This window comes from Balaenoptera ricei, chromosome 18 (assembly GCF_028023285.1).
Source record: "Balaenoptera ricei isolate mBalRic1 chromosome 18, mBalRic1.hap2, whole genome shotgun sequence".
Classification (NCBI taxonomy): Eukaryota; Metazoa; Chordata; class Mammalia; order Artiodactyla; family Balaenopteridae; genus Balaenoptera; species Balaenoptera ricei.
Genome location: NC_082656.1, coordinates 9122217 through 9141558, shown reverse-complemented (window position 1 = coordinate 9141558; position 19342 = coordinate 9122217). Strand labels below are relative to the sequence as shown.

The 19342-nt window shown below is 33.2% G+C and overlaps 1 protein-coding gene across 1 annotated transcript in view; it reads right to left on the bottom strand.

Moving 5' to 3' along the window:
* Positions 1-19342, bottom strand: part of BRCA2 (BRCA2 DNA repair associated) — a 53544-nt gene that overhangs the window by 25209 nt on the left and 8993 nt on the right. The window contains exons 4-13 of the mRNA XM_059903419.1: positions 18875-18983; positions 18181-18230; positions 18048-18088; positions 17727-17838; positions 16894-16943; positions 16527-16638; positions 14606-15724; positions 8450-13144; positions 6471-6566; positions 3526-3595 (exon numbers count right to left, since the gene is read on the bottom strand). Of these exons, the coding sequence (XP_059759402.1) occupies positions 3526-3595; positions 6471-6566; positions 8450-13144; positions 14606-15724; positions 16527-16638; positions 16894-16943; positions 17727-17838; positions 18048-18088; positions 18181-18230; positions 18875-18983 (6454 nt within the window). The remainder of the gene's footprint in view (positions 1-3525; positions 3596-6470; positions 6567-8449; positions 13145-14605; positions 15725-16526; positions 16639-16893; positions 16944-17726; positions 17839-18047; positions 18089-18180; positions 18231-18874; positions 18984-19342) is intronic.

The window sequence follows — 19342 nt, the reverse complement described above, 5'->3', positions numbered from 1 at the left end:
TATTATGTGGTATTAATATGTAGTACATACTCATTGTACTTCCTATCTTTACAACTTTTGCTTTCCATTGGTTTGTTTTTAAAACTCTGCTATTTTTCTATGTACCTATCATTCATTCACACCCAAACTCTAAGCTTTATATATAGAATTCTCTTTTCATTCTGCTCCTTGAATAGTGTTTCTTCTAAGTTATTTTCATTAGTTTGATTTTTGGTTATTTCATTTTTGGTTTTTGTGATGTTTGGTAATCTTTGTTTGTCTGTTCATATTTAAGCGTCAGGGATCAAAGAGCTGTTTGGAAGCCTTTGGTACACCGTTACTGATTGTAAGCAACACTGTAGATTAACTGGAAGCTTCCAACAGTGAAAACTTAGCTACCGGCATTCTGGAAGCTGAGTGGGGGAAGAAGACCTGGAGAGGAGAGCCCCCGAACATTCAGTGTGCACACATTAACCTGATCCCCCTGCCTTCAGTATATTACTCCTGCCTTCAACTGTGCCTAGTGTGTTCAATAAAGAAACCCTGTATTGTACCCTCCCTGGACAGTTAACCTCTAGTCTTTTGTTAGAGTGCATAAGAGGTAGTGCCCAGCTTCATGGAGTGAAGGAGGGGATTTGACTGCATCTTAAATAGACTTTCAACCTATATACCCTTATTTTGGCTCCTTCTTCACCACCCAATTCTTTTTTCTTTCTTTTTTTTCTTAATTTTATTTATTTATTTATTTTTGGCTGTGTTGGGTCTTCGTTGCTATGCGCGGGCTTTCTCTAGTTGTGGCGAGCAGGGGCTACTCTTCGTTGCGGTGCGCAGGCTTCTCATTGTAGTGATTTCTCTCGTTGCAGAGCACGGGCTCTAGGCACACAGGCTTCAGTAGTTGTGGCTTGCGGGCTCTAGAGTGCAGGCTCGGTAGTTGTGGTGCATGGGCATAGCTGTTCCGCGCCACATGGGATCTTCCCAGACCAGGGCTTGAACCCATGTCCCCTGCACTGGCAGGTGGATTCTTAACCGCTGCGCCACCAGGGAAGTCCCTCACCACCCAATTCTGAAGATTCACCAGTTCCTGAGCTTGAGGCTTTAGTGTAAAATGGTTGGTTCTCTCCTCTCCCCACTACCACTTTCAAATCAGTTTTCTCCTGTATGTATGCTTTGAACAATGTAGTCACTGTGGTCTCTCCTCTCCCATTCTCCCTGTCTTTGGGGAGGGGACGTATGTGTGTGTGTGTGTGTGTGTCTGTGTGTGTGTGTCTCTGTGTGTGTGTGTGTGTGTGTGTGTGTGTGTGTGTGTGTGTGTGTATGAATTCCTTCATGGTTGTTTTGGTAAAAATTTGCGAGGCAATTAAAGTAGGTGAGTATGCTCAATTCACCATCTTTACCAAGAAGTTTCTTAATACATTAAAATACTTCAGGTTCTGCTTTAATCTTTTTCTTGTAGGCAAACTCTCCCAGGGCTTTATTCTTCCAAAATGGTCTGGGTAACTGTCTAGGTTTAGCCACACAGCTGTAATTCTGGGATCTCCCCCTTCTGTATAATCCTGATGATTCCCTTTACCTTTCTCCTATGTTGAATTCCTGTTTCTTAAATCCTGTATCTTCCTCCTTCTGATTTATGGACTTTAGTTACCTCCGTGAGAAAAGTGTGTGGGAGACAAACCTTTTGATACTTTACATCTGAAAAATGTTTATCCTCACACTTATTTGATATTTTGGTCAGTGGTAGAATTCTAGGTTGAAAATTGTTTTCTTTCAGAATTTTAAAGGTATTGCTCTGTATTATACATTTTAGAATCTATAACCTTCTAGCTTCCACTGTTAATGATGAGAGGACTCATACCATTATGACTCGGGAAACTTTATTTGAAACCTGATTTTTTTGCCCTCTGGAAATTTTAAGGTTCCTCTCTGCCCCTACAGTTCTAAAATTTCACAAGGATATACTTTAGTACAGGTCATTTTTATTCATGTGCTTACTCAGAGGGTCCTTTTAATCAAGGAAACTCATGTCCTTCAGTACTGATAAAATATCTTAAATTATTTCTTTGAAAACTTGTATTTCTCCTCTGTTACTTCTTTCTCAAAGTCCAAATCTTCAGATGTTAGAGCCACAGGACTTTTAAAATTATCTTTCATTCCTTTTTCATCTCCTCTTCTTTTTTGTACTATATTCTGGGAGTTTTCATAACTTTTATCTTCTATTTCTTCTACTGAGTTAATTTATTTGTGCCATCATATTTTTAATTTCCAAGAGCTCTTCTTATAGCAACTTGTTCTTATTTTAAGGATGCAATATGTTCTCTTTCCTGAAAATATTAGTACTTTTTTTGAAGTTTTCTTCTTGTTGCATGTTCTATTTCCTCTAAGTTCCTTTTCTGTCCTTTGCTTTTTGTACTTTGGATACTATCTTTCCCAGAGGCTTTCTTCCAATGACTAGTGATCCTTGATTATCTATTCTCATTTAAGTGTGAAGCACTGAAGAGCTGACTGGAAGCTGTGTGCTGGTGTGGCTTGTCAGTTGTTGGCTTCACTGTCTGGTGATCTGGTATGCGGTTTAACTTAAGTAACCACAACTGTCGGTATTTTCAGTCTTTTCTATTCCTGTTACCCACAGAAACAATCGTCTAGTGTTCCGCCTAGAGGACTGGCTGCCAGCATTTGGGAGCCAAGTGTGGGAAGGAGGCTAGGGAGTCTCACTACTTGACATCCAGATTTTTACTTAATCTTTGTTTTCAGAATCTTCCCCCAACCCCATCCCCAAATCAGAATCCCTCCAATTCATCTTCTCTAGAGAATGACCTTCTGGTCTTTTGACAGAAGAGGGATAATTGCCTGCGTGCAGTGGGGGAGGGGATGTAGATGTCTCTTAAACAGATTTTCAACTAATCTTCCTATTTTCTACCTCACCTTCAGAAGTACATGTTGCTGCCAATTTGAGTCTTTCTCAGGTTCTTCAGGGGAAACTGAGTAGCTTCTCTGCTTGCTCTAATGTCAGGTTTTAGCTTTCTATGTCTTTCTAAATCATTCATGATTTTTAGCTTCTAAAATTTTGTTGTTTCTTCTGAAACAACACTGTACTTACAGATTTATACATTAAAAAAAATTCTCTTAGTGACTAGTAGGGTTTTGAGAGGGAGGAGAGATAAAAGCATATTTTCAACATATGCCATCTTTAATTTTTCTTTCACTTTCACTAATATAATTGAGATATAATATACACCACCTTTATTAATTGGTTTTGAGTAATTTCCTTAATCCCTCTCAACCTCAGTACCTTATCCACAAAACTGCAATAAAATCTGTTTGTCTACTTTACAAAGTTATTAAAAATGAGATAATAATATGCACAGCACTATAAAGTACTACCAAAGTACAGAATTCTTTAATCCTGATGCAGGCTTTCAAAAAAGGGAAGTGTTAATGTCTGTACTATATGTTAGAGCCAGTATTTACAGAAATATTTATTTAAAAAACCCACATTTTTCCTACACTATATTAGTAGAATTAAAAAAAAAAAAATTAAACATGTCTTACCAAGAGGGTCCACAGGTAACTGGCTCTAAAGAAATGTGATGCATAAACAATCTTCTATCTTTCATTGTGCCTAGAAAAATATTATTTTACATTATGTATTAATGAAATGTCTTTTATATTATGTATTAATGAAAATCTAATGGGAGATTTTATTTCCTATGTCTGTTCATTACACTTTATTGTAAATATTTACACAAAAATGTGAGAAAATTATACATTTAAAATTTTTCAGTGCATATAATGAATGCTTAGTTAGTAACCATCAAAAATTTGATTCACAAATTAATAATGATTAATACCAAATAACTCACAGTGCAAACATATATAAGAAATCAGTATAAATTTAGTCAGCTGATGTTAATCATAACTCAAATGTGTTAGTGAATTGCCAATGCAAATTTAAAATTTAGTTTTATGAAGGTTGACAAGCTAAACTGTAGATATTATTCATTCTCAGCAGGTAACTTGTACTTCTTAAATCTTCAAAACTAGTCCATTAGTAGGGACGGGATTGGTTGAATAAACCAGAATACACTGATACAGGCACATGATCAAGTACTATACAACCACAAGAAAGAACGAGGAAGATCTCTTGATACTCATTAAGGCACGATCTCCAGATAAATTCTAAAGTAAACAACAAACAAAGAAGGTACAAAACCATGTGCATACTGATACCTTTTGAGTAAGAAAGAAAGGTAATGAGAACATATATACACATATTTACTTATTTTCACAAAAAGAAACCTAAAAGGATAGACCAAAAACCATTTAAAATAGTTACCAATATAGTGAGCAAGAAGTGAGGAAGGTGGTGAACAGTGTAGAGGAGATGGTGATGGAAATAAGGCTTCTCCAAGTAAACCTTTCTGTACTTTTGATGAATGAACTATGTAAACATTCTATTTATTCACATATAAAATTAAAAAAAAAAAAAGAAAATCCTAAAATTGAAAACTAACTAAAACAAATGAATCTAACCTAATTATTAACTTGTTAACAACAAAATAATTATTTTGAGTGGCATCTGAACACAGAACTTTGACTCCACATTCTTAATGATATATATTCTTAGGACAAAAACTGCAAAGAATTTTTAATTTCCCTTAGTAGTTTTATTATTGGTATTTAGTAACACTGGTATTGTAAACTTGAAGCTATTATACATATACTGTAAGACAGTGATTCTCAGAGTGATCCATGGAACCCTGGGTGGGAGGAACCCACAACCCTTAAAGGGGATCCAAGCTGTCAAACTATCGTAATAATAATCATATAATAAGAAGAAGAAGAAGAAGGAAAAGAAGGAGGAGGAGAAGAAGTTATATATATCTTTCTCACTGTGTTGACATTAGCACTGCTGGTATGTCCTGCTGCATACTTTAGTGCAATAATTGTCTTGAGGAAATGCACTTTATGTGAACTGCACTAATCATTTTTGTCCCAAAGAATTCCATTTTTACTTGAAAGAATAACCAACAAACCACAATCTTTCAGACTTGGGTATTCAGCAGACATTTCTTCAAAAATGAATGAAATGAGCTTATCACTACAAAAAAACAAGTGAGAGTATCTGTTGCCAAACAAACTGAATTGTAAAATTCAAGCTTTTAAACAAAATGACAATTTTGGAACGCTTGTATCTGGCTGTTAGCTTGACAATTTCCCAATACTAAATTTTCAGATTAGATCAGTGGTGACATTAACAAAAGTAATTGTTTAAGATTGTATAATAAAATGTGTCAACATTTGGAAGAGCTGCATAACTCTGAACTAATATTTTCAAAATGACCAATGCACAATATTTAATATTTACAAATATTAAAATTTCTCAGTTTTAATGTTGAATATGGCAAATATAAATAGATATATCTACACAACCAAATGCAGTTTGGGATCCTCAATAATTTTTAAGAGTATAAAGAGATCTTGAGATCAAAAAGTTTGAGAACCATGGCTGGAAGATAAAGCAAATAAGTAAATATGTTAATGCTATTAGAAACCAAGAATGCAGCATTAATAAAAAATACACCAGCAGCTATGAGCATAGTTAGCATTCAAATATTGTTTTTTAAAAAATATTAACCACTGGAAGGATCTTTGTAGATTCTAAGGATTCTAGAACTGGGGCAGGGAATTACAACAACTCCCTAGGAAATCTCGTGATAATAAAAAGCAAGAAAGTGTTCAAAGGTTAATTAAAGCATATTAAAAAAAAAAACTCTTAGGAAATACTTGAAGAGGTTTCCATTTTCAAATTTGAAATGATTTGAGCATCAAAAAGAATGTTTTCTTTTGTAAAGAAATACATTATTTATAATGTGTTCTTTTAAACTTTATATATACATTATAAATAAAAATCTAAGAAATCAGTTTTACTCAACTAAGAAAAAAATTCCTTTACTACCATTAGTAGTGATTACTATACCAACTACTCTTTACTCTGAAAATTGGTAAGTAAAGGGAAAGAATTCAATATTTACCCTGCCTTTTTAGGAGGAACTATAGAGTTCATCCCCAGTTGTTAAGGGAAAGCTCTTCCTTGCTGAAGAATCCCATCTAATAAATGTATAAGAAATAACATAATTCGAAAGTCACTGTTTTTCAATTAAATAACTGATTCACATAAATATTATGAAATCAACTAGATTCTAGAACCTGAGCTTAAAGTATTCTAAGTTCTTACTAAATTCTTACAGCTTTTTATTTTAAAAGCCATTATTTTGTTATCATTTCACATTTCTCAATTATGGAAAACCTCCACATTATACTAGGTATTATGAAGGAAAAGCTCACATAACAAAACAAGGCAAGATGTAAGCTTTAACAAACCACACTGTAAAGGCGTGCCCAATTACCGACATACCCAAAGAAAAATAACTTAAAGAATACTAAGTATAGTAACTACAGAGGGGAAAAAGATATGGATAAAAAGCAAATTTTACCATCTGGAGTGCTTTTTGAAGCCTTTAAGTATTTTTCTTGATTTTCTATTATCCTGTCAAATTCATTCAACAAGTTTCTTTTGATTGGGGGTTCTCCTAAAAGGAAATTTCCATACATGTTTTTAAAACAAATAATATCAATTTTTTTAAAAAAAAGCCTATAGTCCATTTTTTTAAAACTAAAGTACTGACTCTTACAATATGTTAACTAAAAAATACATAATTATAATTTAAATAGTGAAAATTCTATTTTGAAAGAGAAAATTATTTTTTCAACGTCAACTTAATTTCTATTATTTTTTGACCATTTAAAATACCACTATTTAATAGGGTCCAGGGATAAACAGGTGTTACCAGATATCACAGATAAGCTATTTTTTTAATAAACTGCCACTTAGTAACTCTAGGTTTACTGGCAATAAGGACAAACAAAATTTCTTCAACTTTTTTTTTTTTTTTTGCATTACACTCAAGAAGGAATTTATTATATAGGTCCTTGAATTAGAGTCAGTAAGTAGGAGAAAAGATTTTAAATTACCAAAATTACATTAAAGTATTAGCAAAAGTAATATGTACTTCTTATTTAAAAACTCTACAAAGGCTGAGAGTAAACTTAAACCATAATTTGTTATGCATTTCCATGTCATCCTGAGATAATATGTGTTAAAAGATACTTTGCTTTTTGATACTTTTTTAAAAGTATAAATCAAGTTTTATTGGAAACCTGAGTTGCATACAGTCAAGGTGGAGATAAACCACAAAGTCACTGGGTATTAGGAATTGACGTTTTATTTAAGAAAGCGAACTTGAAGGATTTAGTAAGTAAAAATGTCCATGCAAGGCTTTATCAAGTGTTAGATTATAAAGTGACTTAATTGCTTGACAAGAACCTGTACTATTCAAGTAACCAGAAGCTGATTAAGCTATATATATTTATATCTAACAGAAGTGAGGGAAATGAAACAGTGATGCTGTTGAGCACATTTAGTAGAAGTCTGAGTTGTTTTTATTCCTAAGCATAAGGCCAACCCACTTTAGTTCACACATGAACAAAACGGGGTCCTATAAATAAAGCCATTATTTTCCATGAAAGAATTATGAATATCTTTAAGCGTCTGCACCTCAGAATTTTGCACTAGAGAACAGCAACGGTTTAAGGTAAGTATTATAAACTTACTACTTTGCCCATAACATAAACTTGGTAAAGAATGTGACCTGGATAAGACTTGATTAAGCAAGTCTGTATCCACCAGGATGACTTAAGGGCAAAATGCACCAAGTGGAAGAATGAACTGACTGGCTTCAGTGTCTTTCTCTGTAATGTGAAGGGACTGGACAAGAAAAGTTGTGGTAACTCAACTACTCTACCAGTCTAGAGTTTTTAAACAGGAGCTAGGTATTTAAGATCATCCACTTAAAAGTTGGAGAGTTAGTTTTTATTTACTTTAATTGTAACTGATCAACAGATTCAATTATTTAAGATTACTCCTAGTCAGAGATACTAATAGGAAAAAAAACAAACATCCAATTAACCTAATAATTGAACTAAGTTGTAGTAAACATACTACATTCAAAAGAGAAATTAGAACATACGCCAGATGGCATTAAGACCAGAATACTATTTGCTAATGGTAACTGATTTTAGAACACTTCCTGGATGAAAAAAAAAAAAGCAAGCTAACCAACACCTGTAATTAGAAACTAACTTTTAAAGTTCTTAAGACCCAGAGTCTGAACCTCTGCACTCTCTCTCCCTCTCTATGTGTATGTATGTAAACAGGACTCAACCAATGACTTCTTGGTACACAGACTCAGTGATATCACGAGTGAAATCGCATTCTCCCAAACTACACATAAAAGTCTGAAAAAAATATACTCAGTGTATAATATCCTAATTGCTACAAGCTAGCATATCAGAATTATTAAGCACTTAATTTAAAAAGTGATTGGGAAACCAACAGGAAATAACAGACACTTACCAACTGTGACAAGTGCATCTCCTCTTCTTTTTCCAATTCCTGAATTTATCAAAACCGTTTCCTCGTTTTTTTGGCACGTAGAAAGAGAGTGTTTGGCGTGGCTTAGAAGTTCAGAATCTGTCAGCTCATCATCTTCCATAAAGGCTTTGGCAATCTCTACTGCTTCTGTTTCAAAATAGTTTTCTGGATCTTTGGAGTTAGTAGAACAAACTTCTGTATTTGTTTCCACAGGAAGATCAGGAAAAGTTTCAGTCTTCCCAATTTCCATTTTTATATTTTTAGGTAAAGCTTGTTCTTTACCCATAAGACGAATGTTCTCAACGTGTGATACTTTGGTTCCTGACATCAACTGTTGTTTGTCTTGCTTAAACTGAGAGAGATATGTAGAAGCTTTAATAGCATGATTATTTTCTGAAGAACCACTTTCAATGTTATAGTTGTTTGATAATTTAAATTCTTCATTATAGGCGTTTCCTGTTTTGGAGCTTACAGAGTGTGCTGAGGTTCTCTTATCAATACAAGAAAGAGGAAGTATCTTTGATACATCTTGTCTAGATGGAGGTGAATGCTGAAGACTACATTCAGTTCCAATTAAATCAAATTCCTTGAACATTCCTGTAACTTTGCAAAAGGCACTCTCAGAAACTGGAACCTGTTTTCCACTTGCTGTACTAAATCCAGAGAAAGCAGATGATAGTAAATTTTGGGGGGTATGTATCACAGTATTTTCTTCTCTTGCAAACTTGTTTGAATGTTCTTCATTACTTTTAAATGATACTTTGGAAAAGAGTTGCTTAGCACTATCTTCTGTCTTAGAAAATACCTGTCTTGCCTTTTGTAATGCAGCATCTGATACTTGTACAGATTTTCCACTTGCTGTGCTAAAAATCCCACAAACATTTATAGAAGAGACTGACTTGGGACATTTTCCCATGTTAAATTTACATTTATCAGAAGTTTTCAAATTAATGTGACAAACTGGTATTTTAGAAACTTTCTCCAATCCAGATATACTTTGGTCATGTTGTAAAATGTGTTCACTTTGAATGTTAGGAAAAACCTCGTGTGAATGCATACTATGTTCTTCACTATCTGGAGAGTTAGGAAAAATAATATCCTCTGAATCACCCAATGCCTTATGAGAACCTGTCACAATTTTTGTTCGGCCAGTGCCTGATTCACTCTCAGTGTTTTGCTTAGTTACCTTCCTGCAGTTGTCTGTAAACCTCTCTCTCACTTTTGTTTCATGAGAAACAAAGGCTATTTTATCACTTGCTATACTGAGTGCAGGTTGCTCTGTCTCAAAATTATTTGAACCAGATATGGCCACTTCAACAGCTGTGTTCTTATCTTTGCATGGTGAAGAGTTAGTCACAAGTTTCTGAACACAACTATCTTTGTCTACAGCTTGTGGGTTTATGTTTGCTTCTCTTACAGTGGATAGTACTTCAGAAAAACTAGTGTTTTTTCTATCTTTGACATTCCTCACTACTGACTCAATATCAGAATTATGACTTTTATTTTTTGAGAGATACTCTGACTTATTAAATAACTCATTGGAATGAGAAAAATCAGAATGATATGAATAGCTGTTAGACATGCTGTTACTTAAGGAAGTTATAGGACTTTTTCTCGTTTCTTCTTCTATATTTTCATGTACTTTAACTTTCAGAGAGATACTATTTGATATCTTGAGATTTTCAGTTTGTCTGTATAAATGATCACTTAAGAGCCTGGGTGGCATGGCTGTCTCCTTAGAAACAAGCTTTTTCTCCTCTAGAGAATTCTGCATTTCTTCATGCTTTGGGGCAGTTATTTCAACTGTCTCACATGCTAATTCAAGCCCTTCTTTACATACCTCTCTGTCCTTCAGCGTCTTTGCCCCTTGATGGCTGAAATTAGTGATTTCACTATTATCTTGCTTTTTTTCATCAAAAAGATTTTTCACTTTGTCCAAAGATTCCTTCGCAATTTTTACTTTTTTCCCACTAGCTGTATGAAAACCCAACATGGTTGGTTCTATGATCTTTTTGATTTCACATTCAGGTCTCTGCTGGAGAGTCAGTACTTGATTTTTAATACCAACTGGGTCGCCTCCTTTCAATATTTTGTTTTTGACCATATCTGTTTCCTCATGACTTGAAATGTCTGTTTTGTTGATATTTACACCAGAAAGTAATTCAGAATTTGAGGAATCTGAAAAATTATTCAGTTCTTCTGCAGATTTTTCATCAAAGAAATTTACAACTTTATTTAAAGACTCTTTAGAGACTCTGATGTTTTTCCCACTTGCAGTCTGAAAGGACAAATCAAAAACATCAGAATCTTTTATATTTTGCCTCATCTTGTTAGCGGTTGACTCTTTTTTATTTGACATATTAACATTAAATGTTTCTTCAGCTTTCACAACTTCCAAACAAGTTAAATCTGACAAACTTTTAATTTGAATGTTTCCCTCCTTCATAAACTGGCTAGATAATTTTAGATGTATGTTTTGTTGATCAATACATGGCAAGCCATTTTCATCTTTATGAATATAAACTGTATCATTTTTACTTGAAGCATTGCCATCAGATTCTAAGTTACAAATAAAACCAGTACATTTGTTATCTTCATTTTCAGTATTTCTCCTGTAGTCTTCAGTATATTCTTCGACAAAAATGCCAGTAGTCATTTCGATGTTATTTTGTAATATTAGCTGGCATTCATTATTTTTCTCACTTAAGTTTTTATCATTGCTGTAATTTTCTACCTTAAACATTGAAACATCAGAATCGTTACACTGACTTGAAGAGAAACTTCCTGGATCTACTTCTGCAGGAGTTTCCTCACTAACATTCTCAATGTCACTGAACAGTTTCATGGCTTTCTGCAATGCTTCACTAGAAACATTCAGTTTTGTGCCACGAGCAGAATAAAAGCCCCTAAACTCCACTTGGTTTTTATCTGTTAAATAACCAGAAGCACTTTTGTTACAGTTTGTTGTTGACAAGCAAGCCAACTTTTGCTTACCTCCAACTATACCTTTACATTTCTTGCTGCTACCTACCTGACTGAGAGATGGGGCATTAATTGTGAGATGAAGATCAACATCTTTCCATTCCTCAGAAGTGGTATTCAAGACAGTTATCTGGTTTTCAGGCATTTCAAATGGATTACTCTGTAACATGTGGCTTGGTTTTCTAAACTGTGTAAAATCAAACTGACTTCCCGATTCTTCCAATATAGTAGAAAGTTCTGTAATTTCTGCCTTTTGACTAGGTGTTAAATTATGGTTTGAATTAAAGTCTCGCTTTAAAGATAAAACTGGAGGAGTTGTGTGACTATTTCCACTATCAGAAACAATTGCACTACTCTGCACATATCCAGATACAGTATTAACTGACTGTGAATCAAGTTCATGAGGTCTGCTTCCTTTCTTTTGATTTTCTAATGATACGGTATTTACAATTTCAACACAGGCTAAGCTAGTAGGATAATGTTCTTCAATATCTTTGAAGAGCATTTTACTTTTCTTAATGTTGTGTTCAGAGAGCTTTATTTCTTTATTAGAAGCTGTTCTGAAGCCACTTCCAAAATTGTGACTTGAAATCAAATCTGAGAGTCCTGCCCATTTGTCCATGCAATCATTATTTCTGTTTGATTTCATATCTATATCCAACGAGACATCTGACTTTGAATCTTGACCTAGAGTCATTTTTGGTGGTTGCTTTACACTATTTCTATTCTTCTCTGCAAGATCACGGACTACATCTGATGAACCAAAATCTTTTGTAAGTGACACTTTGGCTGCTTGTCCGTCATCTATGTCTGTACATGCTACTATGGCAGAGTTCTTGGGAACAGGTTCTCTTAAACAATTGAGGTCTGCCTCATGAACTTCCTTAATATGTCCTAAAACAGGAATATTCCTTTCAGTAGTTGTTTGAAAGACAAAATTATTCTCTTTGTCTGGGAAAAGTTCTTCAGAGTTTGGAGTGACAGTTATTTTTGAAATTAAAGCAGTTTCTTCTTGGTCTTTTTGGATTACTGTGAGATTTGTATTTTGGTTGAATTGTACCTTCATAGAAGGTGATGCTTCTGTTACGTATTTTTCAGGTGACAACAGCTCAGCTTTTTTAGAATTTTCAGTTAAAACACATGTTTCTTGATTCTTTTCCATGGAAATACTTTTGGTTAATTCAAAACCAGCTTCACAATTCCCAGATTTTATTTTCTCTGACATATTTTTATATGATTCTTTTCCTCTAGAAATCACAACTGGATTTGACAGAAGATCCTTGGAGCTAGGAGTTAAAATGGTGGTATTATCATGGCCATGTAAAAAGCTCTCCTGGGATTGGAAGAGAATATCACTATATTCCTCTGAATGTGGCAATGCAGGGTGAAATACTGCAGGCAATACTTTTTCCTTTATATCTGAAACTCTCTGGCTTTTTGGATCATCTTCACAGTGCTTTTCCTGCAAACATGACACATAACCAGTTTCTGTGGTTATAAATGACTGCAGTTTTTCCTTATTAATTTTTGCTTCTTTATAATCAAGATCCTGAGATATTATTTTATTATTATTAGAACTGCTTTCATTATTAGAACATTTTCTCATAATTGTCCCAAAAGAGCTGGTTAAAGACAAAGCTGGTTCTTCAGAATCATTCTGTAAACAGTTTTTTTTAACAGAAGAATGCAATAAACCTAAGCATAAAGACACAAAGTGACAAGATGAAATTGCAGTTCCATCAATCACATTCACTAAATATTTTCCACTAAGTTAAAAAGGTAGTGTCTAAAACAAGAATTACATGAAAAGCAAGAAGTGAATGTCAGGTTTAAAAGAATTCTAAATATTCTCTATTTTGAATTTATTACATTTCCCAACTAAAGATATATAGGACCTAGTTTTTTTTAATAGTACTTATCAACTCAATTAAAATTAGTATGTAGTTCAAGAAAGCAGCTAGCTGCCATAAGTAAAATTCAAAGTAATTTTATTGGAAAATAAAATTAGAAAAAATTCTTTGCTAATATTGATGTAATAGGAGTCAGAAAAGCAAGGCAAAGAAAAGGTATTAGAAAACTAACATTTCCCTTGGTTAATTCAGTCTTTCACTTTGAAAAAAAAAAACAAAACCCAAAACGAACTTTTTAAAAAAGGTTCTTCGCATGAAAGGCCTGAAAGATTACCTAATGTCAGGCAAATGGGTTAAACTGCTCTGTTTCGTTAATTTTATTGATCCTCTGAATTTCCTACTAACAAGTCAAAATTATTAATCTCATTTCATTTAATTACTAACCAGTACTACATATTAGTTGTTTCATTGGTTTTATCTCTGATATATACAGTATCAAACATTTTTCTCTGGAAATTAACCTAAATCTCAAACTGTTCTCTACTCCAGTTCCACCAAACCTATTGTTCACTGAGATACTACCACCCACTCAAATCTTCGCACAGGGAGATAAAATCACCTTTTTAACATACAGTATAGTTAACTGGTAAATAAACTGTTGCTCAAATAAAAAATGAGTTTCATTGTGCACACTCCTGACACCCAGAGATATAGTAATAACTCTAAGCAATCTCTAAATATTGAAGAAAACTATGTAATAACAACAAAAAAGTCACTATTTTATGACTGCCTTACATTAAACTTAGCTGGCAGTTAGCTTTTTTCTATTTTTTACATGCTTTAAAGAAAATACATATTAAATAGCACAACATATTTATAGAATTGTCCAACTTGCATATAATAAATACTGAAAATTAAAGCAGGAATTAAGTAGCCAAGCTCTTGATGTTTATGAATCACATGCTCTGTCTCAAGAGTTATGATTATATATATACTATGCAAATTAATCCAACAAGTTTGAATGAAATGATTCTGCACATTGGTAATTAAAGGCCTAAACAACAATGCCTGATACTGAATATAAAATACAGATTTAAAAAAAACCCAAAAAAAAAAAAAAAACCCAAAACACTACAGAAGAAAAAACTACAGAATGAAAGCAGGAAATATGTTTTTTAAAAAGGTTGAAGAAAGAGATTCACATATTCAAATAAGAAACTTGTCACCATCCATAAAACTAGACACACTATTCACACACACGCGCGCACACACACACACACACACACACACACACACACAGAGGTACCTGAATCAACATTTGTAAATGTATGTGGTGCTTCCAAAGGCTTTGCTTCAAATTGGACTGAAGAGTTAGTTAGTTCTGATTCTTGGTCTTTCTGCATTTTCAGTCCTTGATAAGATGTTTCATCACAAATAGCATAAATGAACTTTTTTGTTTTCTTTTTCAAACTGGATATTAAACCTGCGTTCTTCAAAGCTACAGAAGTATGTTTGGTAGTGGCTGGCCAGCTGCCATCATCAACTGAACTTGTATGTAAAGAATCCTCTTTCTGTGAGCAAACAGTTTGTACTTCCGATCCACTTTTAGAGGCTTCTGGTTCTTTTTTAAAGTTTGCATCAGTCATATTACTTGAGAAATCTGCTCTGAAAGTCTTTTCAGGTGACTCTCTTATCCTGAATACAGACTTCTTGATACCCAGAAGTGGAGAAGCTACTAGAGAAGAATCAGATACTGCTTGCTTTCCCACAACAGTGGAATCTTCACGAGACTCAAGACACTGCCCTTCATCTCTCTTTTTTCCCACTGTTTCCTCATTTAATATCTTCACTGTTTTTGATATGCTTGAAATGTGCAGCAAAGAATTTTCTAAAGTAATGAAGTTGGTACGTTCTTTCTCTGTACCTATGACGTCTTCTTCTGAATTATTTTGGTCACAAGAAGAAACATGCAGTAGGGATGTTTTCTCCATCTGGGTTCCATTTAGACCTGAGAGGGTTAGCTGAGACCATTCAGAGGCTGAAGATGGTACAATTTCCCTGTAGATTTTGTCAGTTCCATTCCCAGGGGGCTTCTGATTTATTACATTTGAATCTAATGGATCACTGTCATTTGGCTCCATTTCAGATACAAACGAATGTTTATTTTCTGTCATTTGTATTTTAGCTTCTTCATATTCATCGGTTTTTGTTTCATTGAAAATATTTTTCCTAGTCTTGCCAGTTTTTATTTTTTGTAGATTTCTTGTTTTATATTTAGAAACACATACTGGAAAACTATCTTCTTCAGAGATATCTGCAACTGTTTCACATACTTCATCTTCTAGGACATTTGGCATTGACTTTTCAAAATGGTCTTTGCAGCTATTTACTTTACCAAATGAATCCTCTACCATTTTCTCCAATCCTGTTAAAATGTAAAGCAGAAGCATTATTAATAATGTTTTATAACACAACCATATTAATTTATACTACTCTCAAACCTTTTTCATAGAAATAGTATACACTGAATAACACATAATTTAGCATTTAAAGGGTTATCCTGAGTGCTAGATATTTTTTGGGTAGGGAGGCATCAACCTTGCCCTGTTCTTCTGGTCAAGACTGATTCCACTGTACTCAAAGCCTTTTATTCATACTCAATCCCTAATAACCTTTCTTTACCAGCTCTACACAACTGAAACTCACTCAATGTTACTATATATACACAATTGAATATTCTAAGATTTATCAAACTAGAAGTTCCAAATTTTGTGGCCCTACAACTGGCAATAAAATCTGATTTTATACATACATACACACACACACAGATATCCAATCCTACACATTCATATAGATATACACAAATACTAAGAATATGCAATATTCCAATGACCTGATTAGGTAACTTTAGGTATATCTGCAACCATACTTACTTTCTAATTAGAAAATAAGGTTTTCACATTTAGTTAATCATTAAGTCTTAATCTGCATCTCTGTGAGTTTTGAGTTATGGGTTTTCTTTTGTTTTTGTGTCACAACAGCATCTTTGAATAGTATTGTCCTAGTATGATGTTTAAACATTTTCATCTAAATCAAGTTAGTTTCTATTCTCAATACCTTCAGTAATCATGAAAGGAGAAGCAATGTGTTTTCTCTTCAAGAAAAGAGGAGCAATATTTCAATGATGTCAGTTGAAAACAGTAGTTCAATTAAACAGAAGGACTTACCATGAGTTTTAGCTTCTGTTTGATTTTTGTTTTCACTGTCTGGCCCAGAAGGGATAAACGTAATATTTTTCTTCAGACTTTCATCATGGTTAGAAAAACAGTTTTTCGAAATCTGCAAAAGTTATGTTTTAAAATCACTAGTATAAAAACCCTCACTATAGTATATTCAACTTATTCTTAAACAGAGAGACAGCAAAGTTTCATAGTAAGTCAAAGAAAATCACATATAGAAACAGGTTTAGAGACTTCCTCAAAGGCTTAGATAAATCATAAATTAGAGAATGAAAAATGCAAGATAAATAATTTTTCAAGGCATTCTGAAATTATGCAATTGCAACAGCATAATCAATTTGTCATATTTACTTACAGCAGTACTATCATTAGGAATTACAGTTGCAGATGCTTCTTCATCTCTGACTGTAAAAAGATAAAAAGTTCAATTTACCTATACTGTATCATATGTCGTACATTAAAGTTCATGTAAAACTTATGTATTTTTTGGTCAGACATCAAAAGAAACATGCACTATTGGATTAAATGACACATTTGAAACAAAATTAATTGATCGAAGTATAGTAATTAGAAAGGTCAATCAACACAGTGGATAAGCTGTGCTCACAATTCCTTAGTACCACTGATAAAGTGGTAAAAAACTATGGTTTGCTGATCCTGACTTGAAGGTAATAGTGTCCACAAGGTAATACTTGAAGGTAATACTGTCCACAAAGGCTTGGAAAATCAGACGAAGCTGTGAGGTCATGACTTAAAAGCAAAAGCTTGTAGACTTTACTATTTTTTTGGATAACAATATAGTTGAAAGGCATATCATATGTTAAACACTTCTTACTTTTCAACATGCTTTTACCTATATTATTTCATCTCAGCAAGAAAAGAAGAAAATTAAATGCCCAGCTAAAGAGGAATCAACATGGAATGTATTTTTCCTAGAATAAAAAAAAATCCTGGTTTGTGTATAAATTAATTTGATTCCTCTAAAATACCATTTAATGCACTTGAGATTTATTTCAATCTACACTAAATAGAATAAAATTATTCTGAACTACCAAGACACCTATCAAAAACAGTATTATCTAATCTGATTACTATCTAATCATCTTTTCATATTTTTTTTTGGACAGAAGCATTACAGATGATAATTTATCAACATCATCTTATATAATACATATTTGCTAGGATTACCTATGAGCACAGTAGAACTAAGTGTTGGTGGTGTGGCCAAAGAACTTGACCAAGACATATCAGGATCCACCTCGGCTCCTAAACTTTCGGAAATACGTTTTGGTGTCTGACCCTGAAAATAAAGAAAATAGTTTATTTCACAGAAGTGCACTGATGATTAAGAATATTTTTTCATTCACTTATTTTTTTCATTTTTCATTTACTGAATGCCTATGTGAGTCAATTTCAAGTACAGACCTGTAAATCTCAGGGCAAACTTATGACACTGCTGTCAAATTCTCAATTACTACATAGTAAAAATAAACTAGGCAGAATATTTACCTTCATGAGCTTTGGTGTATGAAATAAACTTCCACATATCACTGGGGATAAAACAAGGGACAAAATTACTAAGCTTTATTTTTATTAAAATTTAGAGTATTTGAAAAATAAAAAGCCTTGTTTTTAATCATACCTGACTTTTCTCTTTGTGGTGTTACATGTGTACATCGTAGAACAACAGGACTAAAACAAAACAAAACAAATCCCTCAGATTATTTCAAAAGAGAACAAAAATAGCAAAGAGAAACAAAATACTAATCTTATTAAAAAAAGGACTCTCAGTCATATCAATTATTAGAATTATACTAGTTTGTAATATTTTTAGATTACTTTTTAAAAAGTAAATATCTCATGAAGAATTAAGTAACCACTAACTTATGTTTAAAATCCCCATCGAAAGTAATGTATAAAGTACTCACAAATTTTAGATGTTAGGAATTGTATATTTTGAATTTAAAAATGATATAAAGTGACTCTATAATAGCATCATATTCTCTCCAAAGATTCAAAGTACACAAATTATTTTAAACAGGATATTTCAAAGGCATTGCTTTTCATCAATAATATTTTTGTTACTTAAAAATTCCATGGATACACAGGAAAATAGTGAATTCAATGTTATAAGAAAAACAAAGTAAATGTTTCTAATGTAAAAATTATTGTATTAAAGGACTCAATCTAAAAGGAAATTATTTTAAAATAGAAGATCCTCTACCAGGCTCTACAGCAAAATATTACCATGAAAATTACATGCATCTGTATATAACAAACATCACATGTAGGAAAACGTTTCATTTAAATATTTTAATATAATGACTTCATCATACCTTTCACTAAGAGAAGAATTTGGAGGTGGGCTGGTAACATCATTTACTTGATTCATTTTTGCCTTCATTGTGCAACAACTTTTATGTTTACCACTGACAATGTCCTTTCCTGAAACAGTGCAATAATTCAGTGAGTATGTGTATGTTCTAGACTGTGAATTTTTATTCTCTGGAAGTATTTGAAAACAAAAAGCCTCATCTATATTGGGAAGAGAATATATGGGGAATTCAGTCTGAACTGGTTTCTCAGTTTGCTCACTCCTCTCAAAAAGGGATGTCTCAAAGGATGTCTGCCCCCATTCAACAACCATGTGACGCATACAACAAGCCCAAGACAGTTTGAGTAATACAATTCAAGACAGAGCTTTAACCACAAGGAGTTCACAGTATAGTAGGGAAAACTGTTTGAAATGTGCACAAGTGGAATACAAAATAAATGTGGCATGACTTGTCATTAAGTTACACACA